This window comes from Dromiciops gliroides, chromosome 3, assembly GCF_019393635.1.
Source record: "Dromiciops gliroides isolate mDroGli1 chromosome 3, mDroGli1.pri, whole genome shotgun sequence".
NCBI lineage: Eukaryota > Metazoa > Chordata > Mammalia > Microbiotheria > Microbiotheriidae > Dromiciops > Dromiciops gliroides.
Genome location: NC_057863.1, coordinates 2,336,938 through 2,349,491, shown reverse-complemented (window position 1 = coordinate 2,349,491; position 12,554 = coordinate 2,336,938). Strand labels below are relative to the sequence as shown.

General features: G+C 42.5%; 1 protein-coding gene across 32 annotated transcripts in view; it reads left to right on the top strand.

Moving 5' to 3' along the window:
* DLG1 (discs large MAGUK scaffold protein 1) overlaps positions 1-12,554 on the top strand; it is a 223,962-nt gene that overhangs the window by 125,025 nt on the left and 86,383 nt on the right. For all 32 annotated transcript variants that reach the window (XM_043994514.1, XM_043994505.1, XM_043994504.1 and 29 more), the window contains one exon: positions 8,105-8,158. In XM_043994514.1, coding sequence (XP_043850449.1) covers positions 8,105-8,158 — 54 coding nt within the window. The remainder of the gene's footprint in view (positions 1-8,104; positions 8,159-12,554) is intronic.

The following is a 12,554-nucleotide window of genomic DNA, read 5'->3' as shown; positions in this document are numbered from 1 at the left end:
GTGCTGCACATGCTTTATATCGGGGATGGACTCCCTGCCTCTGAGAGACCCTCTCTTCTTTTCCCGTGTGGCTCAAGCAACACATGGTGCCTTTCCTGGTCCCCCTTCTGCTCATACCTGCCCTCCCAGACTCCCTCGTCTTGGACTAGTCAGGGCAGACTTGTATTTATTAGCTTTGTGTTTATGCCGTTAGATAGAGGATCCCAAGAGCTGCCGAGTGCCCTGTGATGCTGGGGGCTGGCTGTCTGTGCGTCTCTGCCTCGGCCCCTGGTCCCCCCCTCTTGTTCTCTGTTGGGGTGTGTGGCCACCCTTGCATGTCCATGTGATTGACACATTTCTGTGCTTGCCTTCCTGGGAGAACGTACCCTCGATGTCATTCTTGAGGCTTCTTCAGGGCCTAGTACAGGACCTGGTGCAGACCAGGAGCTCAAGAAAGATTGGTTCATTTGATTGCTTAATTTTGCTTTTGGACGTCTGGACTGTCCTAATGGAACTTGTCCTTACGCTAAACCAGGGTTGACATCTCGCTTTTCCACCCATAGCTTCTTTTTTTTTTTCCTTAATAGTATTCTATTGTTTCCACTTACAAATAAAGATAGTTTTCAACATTAATTTTTATAAGATTTCTAGTTCAAATTCTTCTACCTCCCCAAGACAGCAAACAGTCCGATATAGGTTATATATGTATAATCACATTAAACATATTTCTGCATTAATCATGTTGTGAAAGAAGAATAAGAGCAAAAGGGATAAACCTCAAGAAAGCAAAAAAAAAAGAAAAGAAAAGAAAAAGTAAAAATAGCATGGTTCAGTCCTGCCTTCAGATTCCTCAGTGTGTGGAGAGCATTTTCCATCATGAGTCTTGGGTCATTGCACTGCTGAGAAGAGCCAAGTCTATCACACAATGTTGCTGTTACTCTGCACAGTGTTCTCCTAGTTCTGCTTACTTCAGTCAGCATCAGTGCACTTAAGGGTTTCCATGTTTTTCTGAAATTTGCCTGCTCATCATTTCTTACAGCACAATAGTATTCCATTACATTCATATAACACAACTTGTTCAGCCATTCCCCAATTGATGGGCATCCCTTTGATTTCCAATTCTTTGTCAACACAAAGAGAGCTGCTAGAAATATTTTTGTACATGTGGGTCCTTTTCCCTTTTTTATGATCTTTTTGTGATACAGACCTAGTGAGGGTATTACTAACTCAAAGGGTATGCACAGCCCCATAGCCCTTTGGGCAGAGTTCCAAATTGTTCTCCAGAATGGTTGGATCAGTTTGCAACTCCACCAACAAAGCATGAGTGTTCCAATTTTCCCACATCTTCTCCAACATTTATCACTTTCCTTTTTTGTCATATTAACCAATCTGTTAGGTATGAGGTTATACCTCAAAGTGGTTTTAATTTGCATTTCTCTAAGCAATAGTGATTGAAAACACTTTTTCATATGACTATAGATAGCTTTGATTTCTTTGAAAACATATTCTTCATATCCTTTGATCATTTCTCAATTGGGGAGTGACTTGTAATCTTATAAATTTGGCTCATTTCTCTATATATTTTAGAAGTGAGGCCTTTATGAGAGAAACCTACAACATATAAAAAAAAATCCCATTTTCTGCTTTCCTTTTAATCTTAGCTGCATTGGTTTTCTTTGTGCAAAAACTTTTTAGCTTAATGTAATCAAAATTACCCATCTTATATTCTGTAATGCTCCAATCTTTTGTTTGGTCCTAAATTCTTCCCTTATCCATATATTTGACAGATAAACTATTCCATGCTTCCCTAATTTGCTTATGATATATATTTTAGAAATGAGGCCTTTATCAGAAACACTGGCTGTAAAAATTGTTTCCCAGATTTCTGCTTTCTTTCTAATCTTGGCTGCATTACTTCTATTTGTACAAAACCTTTTTAATTTAATGTAATCAAAATGGTCCATTTTGCATTTTATAATATTCTCTATCTCTTTGTTTGGTCATAAGTTCTTCTCTTCTCCATAGATCTGAAAGCACCCATCATTTTTTATTCTGACCTATGGAACATCCCTGCAGTCCTGTCTCTCTGCCCCCAGATGGCCCTTTCAGTGTTTGAAACTGGTCCTCATATCATCTTTTCTTCTTCCTACCTTACCCTCTTTTCCACCACTCCTCTCCAGGCTTCTTCTTTCAAGACCAACCATTTCCAGGCCTGTAGATGGGACTCCTTTGGGTGCATCTTCAGGCTCTCTCACCATCATGGTCTCCCGTCCTGCATGTCACTGTCCTTTGTGAAACATGGCCCTAGAATTGGGCCTGAGTCCTTGGACGTGGTCCAACCAGATTTGAGGTCAGTGGCAGTATCTCCTCTTGAGCTCAGAGGGCTGCCCTCACCTGTGTGGTACAGACGGCCCAAGATTGCATTTGTTCCTTGTGATCTGAGCTTGTGCTGATGACTCCTTGTGAACTGGCAGCCCACTTAAACCTCCACAGCATGTCTGTTTCTCAAGTTGGTTTTTTGATCCCCTCTGTAAGACTTGACATTTCTATCTTTTTAAACTTGGTCACGTACAAAAGTATACAAAAATATTTTTATGCTTTTCATACAATGTGACCTCCCAACTTCATCTACATGTTAGACCTTTGTGTTATCTACCAATTAGTCCTTTGATTCCCTCATTTTATTAGGGCATTTGCTTCTTACCATATTCCTTAGCCTATAGCAGCAGACATGAGAGAAATAAATAGATGTAAAAGGTACGTGACTTAGGTGAACGATAGACTCACTAGAGTGGGGGATGTCAAGAACTTTAGGTGGGCCAGTGTCATTAGGGTATTACTTGGCTTTGTCTCACTCTCTCCTGGATCCAGACATCCAGGAGAGTCATGTGTGAAGTGAGGGACCCAAATGAAATGACCCTCTCCTTCTGGAGTCCCAGAATCATACCATTTTAGAGGTGGGAGACACCTCAGCAGCCATCCAATACAACTCTTGTCTAAAAATGATTCGCATTTAGCGTCTTCGTTGAAATCTGGGGTGTCGGATTTGCAGGTTTTTCTTTACAATGTCCCTAAATTTTCCCTTCGACAATTTCTACCCACTACCCTTCATTTGCCCTCTAGAATGGGTGAGCCTTCCACATGTCAGCCCTTCACAGACTTGAACCCAGCTCTCACATGTCCTTCCTGAATCTTCTCCCAATAAAACATCTCCAGGGTCGTCAACCCAGGGGATTCAGTTGTTGCCATCCTTCTTGCCCTTGGCCTTAGCCAGCCTGAGCATGTTGTTGTTGCATTTTGTTGCTTGGGACGGAATACTGCTGGATGGTCTGACCAGTTTAGAGGGTAGAGAGCATCACCATCTTTCTGAAAGCTTCGCCTCTCTCGGTGTGTTGGTTCCCCTGATTGCATTAGCTTTTTGTTTGTTTGGTTTTTGGTGAGGCAGTTGGGGTTAAGTGACTTGCCCAGGGTCACACAGCTAGTAAGTGTCAAGTTTCTGCGGCCGGATTGGAACTCAGGTCCTGCTGACTCCAGGGCCGGCGCTCTATCCACTGCGCCACCTAGCGGTCCCTTTGCATTAGCTGTCCAAGTTACTCCCGGAGCTTATGGTCCCCTGAAAGCCCCACTCAAGTGAACAGGGAGCTCCAGCACTGGGTAAGGGGAACATGTGAAACAGTGGTGACTTCTTGGTACCAGCCACAAACCTCCTGCTTAAATCACATTTTGATCTCCTGAGCATATAGTGCCATTGAAAATACCTTGAAGAAGTCCAGCTGTGTTTCCATTCCAAGGATTCTGCAGTGGAGAAGGGCAATGCAGTGCAGGCCTGCTGGGCAGCCTCGACAGAGAAGGAAAAGAGGGAGGGCTAGAATGTGGGGATTTGAATTTTTATGAGGTTTGTAGCATGGTCTTGAAACTCCAAAGTTTTATGTTTTTAAATGCATTCTTCTGTTTGATTTTTACTGGAATTTGGTTTTCTCTTTAGTAAATGAGAGAAAGCAAGCCACTTAATCTTACTAAGAAACGTACTTAACACTAAACATAACTAAATGAATGTTAGCTCAGTCATCTTACTTTAGACTGATAAAATGATTTCCAGTCAGATTGCTACTTAAGGATACAAGAATATAAATTTTTGGTTACTCACAATGTTAAAATACTGAACATTGGAGTGTTTTGTAAGAGTTCATTAAATATTAAATTAATGAAGAAAGGAACCGATCTAGTAATGTCATTTCTTAAAAACACAACTGAATTCGAGAAATCTATTTTGTTCTATAATTATTCACAGATATTAACTTTAACTTCTTTAAAAAAACCCATCTAATTATTTTAATCCTAAGGTTAATTGAAGAGTATTTAATTAATAGTAATAGCAGGTAGAGAGTAATGCTCATTTCCCTTGAAGGGATTTGAAGGTTTTAATATGATAGTCAAACTTTAATGGTAGGAATAATATCACATGGAAACTATCATTATGACTACCTACCATTGGAATTGAAAAGAGACTGGTGCCGTTTTCTGATCTATAAAACAGAAGAATTGAGGATTCAGCAAAATGGAAAAGGCCCCTGGGAATGGAGATAAGAGGACCTTGTCTCTCTGGGTTATGGTGAAAAGCTTTAAGAAGCTTTTAAAAGACTTCTTAGGTATTTTCTTTATAACCAGTGGATCTTTTTGGTTGCATTTATTAAGAGGGTGTCCAAGTACAGTGTATGTGTTTTAGAAGAAATAATGAATTGAAATTTGGTGTAGAGGCTGCTAGATCTTGTGTTATCCTGACTGTGACTCCACAGTACTTGAATTCTTTCTTTTTGGCAGCTTGCAGTATTTCCTCCTTGACCTGGCTATAATATTCCTGGAAGTTTTCCTTTTGGGATCTCTTTCAGGAGGTGATCAGTGGATTCTTTCAATTTCTATTTTACCTCCTGCTTCTAGAATATCAGGACAATTCTCCCTGACAGTCTCTTGGAAGATGCTAAGCTCTTATTTTGATAACGGTTTTCAGGTAGTCCAATGATTTTCAAATTATTTCTCCTAGATGTATTTTCCAGGTCAGCTGTTTTTCCAAGGAGATATTTTATATTGCACTCTATTTTTTTTTTATTCATTTGGATTTGCTTTATTGCTTCTATTTGTTCAGTCCTATTTCTTAAGCAATGATTTTCTTCAGAGAGCTTTTGCACCTCTTTTTCCATTTGGCCAATTTGGCTTTTCAAGATGTTAACTTTTTTTTCATGAACTTCCCTGCATCACTCTCATTTCTTTTTTCATTTTTTCCTCTACCTCTCTAACTTTTCCCTCTACCTTTCTTACTTTGTCTTCAAAGTCCTTTTTGAGTGCTTCCATGGCCTTAGTCCAGTTCATATTTTTCTTGGAAGCTTTGGATGTAGGAGCTTTGACTTTGTTATTATCTTCTTCTGAGGGTGTATTTTGATCTACCTTGTCACCAAAGAAACTTTGAATGGTCTGCTGCTTTCTCTGTGTGATCATCTTTCCCACCTATTTCTTGGCTTTTAATACCTTCTTAAAGTGGAGCACTGACTGCTTCCTGGACACACTGTCCTAATCTTCAGGGGGTCCCAGCTGGAACAGTTTAAGGAGAGGCTAGTTCTCAGCCTACTCGCTCTTTAACCAGGAAGCAGAAATCTGATTTTCTTGTGGTCCGCAAGCTTGGCGTGTCTGTGTCCCTCCCCAGCTGGGTCTCTGCCACTCAAGTCTTCTTCCTGGGCAGTGTGTTCTGCCTCTGCTCTCACGGAGATCTCTACTCGCTGGACCCCTCACTGGTCTGTGAGCCAAGATTCAGAAAAAGCTGCCCGGCTCTAGAGGCGTGGCCTGCCTGGGGCTCGATCTGCACCATGTGCTGAGCTCCTCTCTCACCCTGGTATGACAGACCCCTCCTGCCAAACTTCTAAGCCGTCTTTGACTGGAAAATGGTCTCCGTCTGTTCTTTTGTGGGTTCTGCTGCTCCTGGCATTGTCTTATGGCATTTTTTGGTGGTATGTGGACGGATCTATTGGGAGCTCTGAGAATCACAGCCTTTCGTCCGCCATCTTGGCTCCACCCCAAACCTCCCCTATTTCTGTGGAAGGCAGAGCTGTCCTTTCAGTAGACAGGTTCTAAAACAGTTACCCCTGCATGATTTCCCCATCCCCCATATCCCCATATCCCATCACTTGCTGTTGTTTCTGCCTCCACAACAGCTTCTTCCCACTCTGTACACTCAGCTTCTTCTTGCCAGGACTTGCAAGTATCTCTCAGCTTGTGATGTAAAAAATCTTAATTGTGGTCGCCAGTAATTAAAAGGCTTCAGTACCAGTCTTTGGGCATTAAACATTTATTAGAACATACAGATATTTACAAAGAGTTCAGAAGGTTATGAAAAAGAAGTCCTACCTAGCCTAGAGTTCCAGCTTGGTTGGGTTCTTCCTGAAGTCCTCCTCCATGAGCCTGCTTTAATCAGGAACTCTCTAGCAAGCTGTTTGTGGAAGCTGTTTATAGATCTGGAACAGAGGCGGTCCTTACACACTGCTTCAAGCTGATTGGTTGGCATCATCCAAATCTATTGGTTTTGAAGGTGTTCTCCAGGGGAGTTCACAGTCTAGTTTCTGAGAACAATACCTTCTTAAGGGCTAGCCAGGTGTGATTACAATCCAGTTTAACTTGAAGTAGGCTTAATCAGCAGTCAGTTACTCTCACTTGATGCAATCAGTCTTGATTAATCTCCAGGTGGGTCTTTGAGTATCTGCTAAATCCCATTATTTCATCACAGCTGTTTTCCTGCCATTCTAGCCATGATGGTCCCTTTCCCCCCAGCTGCTCAAGCCCGTGCTCATACATGCTCATCCCCCCAGGACAGTTTTGCCCTCATCAGTCTTACCCTCTAGCGGGAGGAGTCTGCTCTCCATAGGGTGGCCCCAGCATGGCTTCTGTGCCCCAAGATGCATTTGCCCACACACAGTGGTCTGGTCCAGCCAAGAGGGGCTCCTTTTGGTGCTTGTCCACAGTGCTCCATCTCTGGTGTCTGGGACTTGCCTTCCCTTTGACTCTCTTGAGCTCCTTGCTTGGTACAGGACTCTGCTCTCCCTCTACATTGTAAAGGCAGCCTGGCAGCCTCCTCCCTTCCTCGGAGAACCCCCCTGTGCTTTTGTATTTGTCAGGGATTTCTGCTCTGAGCCAAGGTAAGCCCCTTGAAAATGGACTGGCTCTTTTCCTCCTTCCTGGTACTTCGGCCATGGCCTAGCTCATAGTGGTGATGAACACTTACTGATCAAGTGTTGGCTTGGCCTCTCCATAAGACTTTGCTTCTTAAAAGTCACGTTCCATACTATTGTTCTATAAAAAATGATGAGCAGGAGGAGTTCAGAGAAACCTGGAGGGTCTTGCGTGGGCTGATGATGAGTGAGATGAGCAGAACCAGAACATTGTACACAGTATCATCAACATTGAGTGTTGATCTACTGTGATGGACTATATTCTTTTCACCAATGCAATGGTACAGAAGAGCTCCAGGGAACTCATGATAGAAGAGGATCTCCAAATCTAGGGGAAAAAAAAAAGAACTGTGGAGTATAGATGCTGAATGAACCATACTATTTCTTTTGTTTTTGGTGCTGTTGTTTTTTCTATTTTGAGGATTTTCATCATTGCTCTGATTCTTCTCTTATAACATGACTAATGCAGAAATAGGATTAATGTTATTATGTGTTTGTATATATATATATAAATAACCTATATCAGATTACCTGCTGTCTAGGGGAGGGGGGAAGGGGAGGGGAGGGAGGGAGAAAAATCTGAAATTGGAAAGCCTGTATAAACAAAAGTTGAGAACTATCTTTACATGTAACGGGGAAAAAATAAAATACTTTATTAATTTTAAAATAAAATAAAACATGACAGCAAAAAAAAAAAAAGTCATGTTCCAAAAGGAACCACCTTGGTAGATCCTGTTTGTGTTTCTTTCTCATAGACAAGACAATAAGGTCATTGCAACATGAGAAAAGTTCATGGGATAGTCTGCTTTTAAGAAACAGCAAAAGTTTGATGTGAATGTCATAGCTGTCATAGCTGAACTTTGCATTTTGGAGGACTGGGAGCTAATGCATTTTACCATTTTTCTTCAAAGGCAAATCCTCCTCCAGTGCTGGTCAACACAGATAACTTGGAAACGTCACCATATGTAAGTTTACATTTCTTTTATGTTCTCCCCCACCCCCCACCCCCCGTCCTTGGGGCCAAGCATTTTTCCTTGAGGCAGATATTGTCAAGGAGGCCATGGCATTATTTTCTAATCAAAAAATTATAACCATTTTTTATAGTATGGCATATTTCTGATGCAGAATATAATTTATAAAACTTAATTACTCATAGATTGTGCAAGTAACTGAAGCAAGCATAATTCAAGTTAATTCTTAACAGTTGGTTCTGTGCTTTGTCAGTAAGTGGGAAAACTCGATTGGGAATCTGTGCTAGGATGTTTGAACTAAGTCTGATTGACCTCGAAAGATTGTCTTGGACCAGTTACCGATATGGGTCACCCTATGTATAATTGTAATGTGGTATGTTCTTGAATGACTCAGGCATCTGTTGAATAACTCTAGAGCCCCATTTTGGGAGCTTGATGAGAAGTCCAGGCCAGGTATCCATGGAAGCACTTTGATATTCAACATTCCATGATTTTCATTGCTCCTATTGTGTTAAGGTGAATCTGTGCAGTTTCCTGGCTTTGGGCTGTGTACCATGCACACCTCTCTGGTCTGAAGGACCTTGTCTGTTGTCCACCTCGTACATGTCAAAAGGATGACACCAAAGCTGCTGTAGAGGAAGAAGAATGGTTTTGTTTTTTGTCTTTGTATCAGTCCTTGGCATCCAGCAGGCCTTTAATAAATGGACTAATGGGGTTGGAGTATGGCTGGTGATGGGAACAATTGAAAACAAGAGATGATTGAATTGAAATTCAGCTGATTGATCCATTGATTTGGATCATAGCCTGTTTATGCCTGTCTGTCCTAGGCAGCTGTTGTCCCTGTCCTCCCAGAGGTTCCCAGTTAGAGATCCAGGCAATAGGTTAGAAGCCTTCCTCATCATATTCTGACATGGCATAGTTATCAATGGAGCCAGGTGGCATTGTGCATGGAGTCAGGAAGACCCGAGTTCAGATTTGGCTTCACAGACACTTAAGAGGCGTGTGACCCTGGGCAGATCACTTCATTTCTGTTTGCCTCCGTTTCTTCATCTGTAAAATGAGAGGGGAGTGATAACAGTGCCCATCTCCTGGGGCTGTGGTAAGGAATCCAAGATCTTTGTGAAAGGGGGTTTATCCCCGTGCCTGGCGCAGAGTAGGTTCCTCCCTCCATCCTTCCTGTATCCTTTGTTCTTATCACATGACTAGCCCACTTTCCCTTTCTTTAATGACATCCTTTACTCTTTTTCTTTTTGGTCATAGGTTGGAGCCTGCACATGCCCATGTGCCTTCTAGGGAGGCCAGTCTTAAATTCTTTGGGGGCAGTGTTATCACATGCCTTACTGCTGTAAGGCAGCCCTGGCAAAGCGCATTGAAAAAATGGACACATTGAAAAGGCTTCGCAGTTTCCTTCCCCCTCCCCCTCAACTCAGCACAAGCATTCATTAAGCACCTACAGTTTACTTTAGTCCTTAAGCTTTTCTTAAAATTAGTTTGCTGAAAATTTTCCGTTTACATGTAAAGCTTTTTAAACATTCTTTTAAAGTTTTAAGTTCCTAATTCTAGACCATCTCTCCTCCCCCACCATTGAGAAGGCAAACAGTATCTCAGTTATACTCAGGAAGTCCTGCAGAACATATTTCCACACTGGCCATATTTTTGCAGTTTCCTAAAAGCAGTCCTGCCCGTGTTCTTTTTCATGTGGGGCCCGACTTCTTGGGCACCTGTCCTAGCTGGCTCTGTAAGACGTCTGTGCAGGTTGAAATGGGTGCAGTAGACTTGCTTTACAGTTATGCCTTCCCATGTGGGTGAGCAGGCCAGGCTCCTTTGGGTGATCCCGATGTCTCATGGGAAGTTCTGCAGTTTGGGGGCTGAATGCCATGGGCAGAGCGTCATCTGCAAACAGAAGCATTTAGAAGACCTGTCTCTCTGAAGTCCCCCTTTTGCCGGACTCTCCACTGGATCTCCTCTGTTGGTTGTACAGTCATGTCCCTCTCTTGGTGACCATACTGTTCATGGGGTTTTCTTGACAAAGATACTGGAGCAGTTTTTGCAAACAGAGGTCAAGTGACTTGCCCAGATTCACTTAGCTTAGTAATTGCCTGAGGCTGGATTTGAACTCGTGTTCTATCCACGAAACCACCAGCTGCCTCCTCTCATATTTTGGTGGCAAATACACAGCAAGTAGACACTGCCTTGCTCCGTTGCTTGCATAATGTTTACTATCTCGAAATGAATATTTAGTCACCTTGTTACGTGGTCAGGGAGACACGTGACTGAGCACAATACAAAATATAGTTGGTCCGTCCTTCTTTCTGTAGGGTTGTTTCTGAGTATTCCGTGGTTCTTGGGTCATTTCACTTGTAATGATTGGAATGATGCCACCTATGCCATGAGGAAAATGCCTCAGAGGGCACGGCCATGCCACTTTTCCTTGGCGTCAGGAAGTGACGTTTGCTCATGGGTGCTGTCTATCAAGGCTACCAGCCAATCAACTTGAGGAGCCTCCTATTTTCTGGGAGGAGACAGGAAGGAGGAAAGGGAGCCTGCGCGGAGAGCTCTTGCGCTTTTGGGTTCCTGACTTGGTGGTGGTGGCGGTGGCAGAGCATTTCACAGGAAATTTGAGGAAAGATAGGAATGCCAGGCTGTTGGAATTCTGTTCTCAATCTTTTTCTTTCTATTTTTCAATAAACCCTTAAAAACCTAAACTTGTTTTATCAGTGATTTTAGTCAGTTTCCCCCAAAACTGGGGGAACAGATTAGAATCCACATTTAGAATCTTAAATTACACACACTTGTTTATGACTCTTTGTGATCTTATTTGGAGTTTGCTTGGCAAAGATATTAGCAGTGGTTTGCCATTTCTTTCTCCATCTCATTTTACAGATGAGGAAACCATGGCAAACAGGGCTAAGTGACTTGCCCAGGATCACACAGCCAGGAAGTGTCTGAGGCCAGATTTGACCTCAGGAGGATAAGTCCTCCTGACTGCAGCCCTGGCATCACCTAGCTGCCCCGTAATGCACCTTAATAACATGACTTAAAATGTATTTGTTATATTCAGATAAGGAAGACAGAAAAATCTTTTCAACTCTTCTCTCCCTTCTCCTTCTCCTTGTGCCTCCCCAACCCCATTCTCTGATGCTCCCTGACTTCTTTTCCGCACCAGGATAATTGTGCTCTCACAAAATGATACGATGATAGGAATTCTCAGTCTCTCAGACGTTTATGAGATTCTTCTCTTTGCTTTTCTCCTTTTCTCCACCTTTTCGTGACTCAGGCCTCCCTCCTCCTCTTTTTTGGGGTTGCTTTCTGGCATGTTTTGGTGGCACAGGGAGGATACTTAAATATCTGGGATGTCTTCCTTTTTAGAAGCCATTGCCTCTTGCTGGCTATAAGATCAGTTACAAAAAGAGAAGCTAACAATTGGAATATATTGGGCAAATCCATCCAATTGACAGCCTTCTAAAGTCAGGCAAGATTTGTCAGTAAAAGCAAATCTTACAATCCTAAAAATTCCAGAATTTGATGCTTATCTTGAAATTGGTCAGAAAAAAGTACTCCTGATCAAGGTACATCCACAAGGTGGATCTGGACCTGATGTGAAGAATAAGCTGAAATTCCTCTCCTTGTGGTAGGTATGACAGGGGAGGATGTCCTTGCCCTGTCCCCTGGGGACCAAAGGCAGAGAAACTCCTGCTGGCTCAATATGGACCGAATCTCTCCAGCTGCCTCCATTTCCTCAGTGTCCTGCCAACAGCCATATTTCTCCAATGATCGGAGTCTTCTTCTTTCCTGGAAGGGACCTTAGCCATGCCTTAGCCCAGGGTCCTTAGCGATTCAGTGACTTGCCTGAAGTCCCACAAGTTGCAAGTGGTGAGGAACGGTGCTGGAAAGGAAACCTCAGCTCCTCTGGCACCCAGGTCAGGGCCCTAGCCTAACCCCTGGGCCCCGCTTCTTGTCCAGTGGGCTTGTTTCCTAACATTCCCCAAGTGCCATCCATTATTTAGTAACACTTTGAAGCAGCTGTTTTCTTTGGAGTTTATTGCATTGATACACAGCTCCCTAAATTTTTAATTAGGAAGAACACTCCAAAACATTGGCATGAACCGATATTATTTTTTAACCTAATGCATCATTATTTTTAGACACTCTGAGACTACACAAACTTTGAGGTCTTTAATTGTTTAAAAGCATGCATTAATATGAACCTGAGTCATGTGAAGATGAATACTTATTGATTAAAATCTTGTATTTTAGAAAGGGAGGAGACTCAGTCCAAATACCTCATTTTGTAAATGAACACACTGCATTGCAGAGAGGAGTACTTTGTTTCATGTCACCGATCTAATTGCACCCAGAAGCTGGGGCTTTCTTCTACACCATTCCTCTC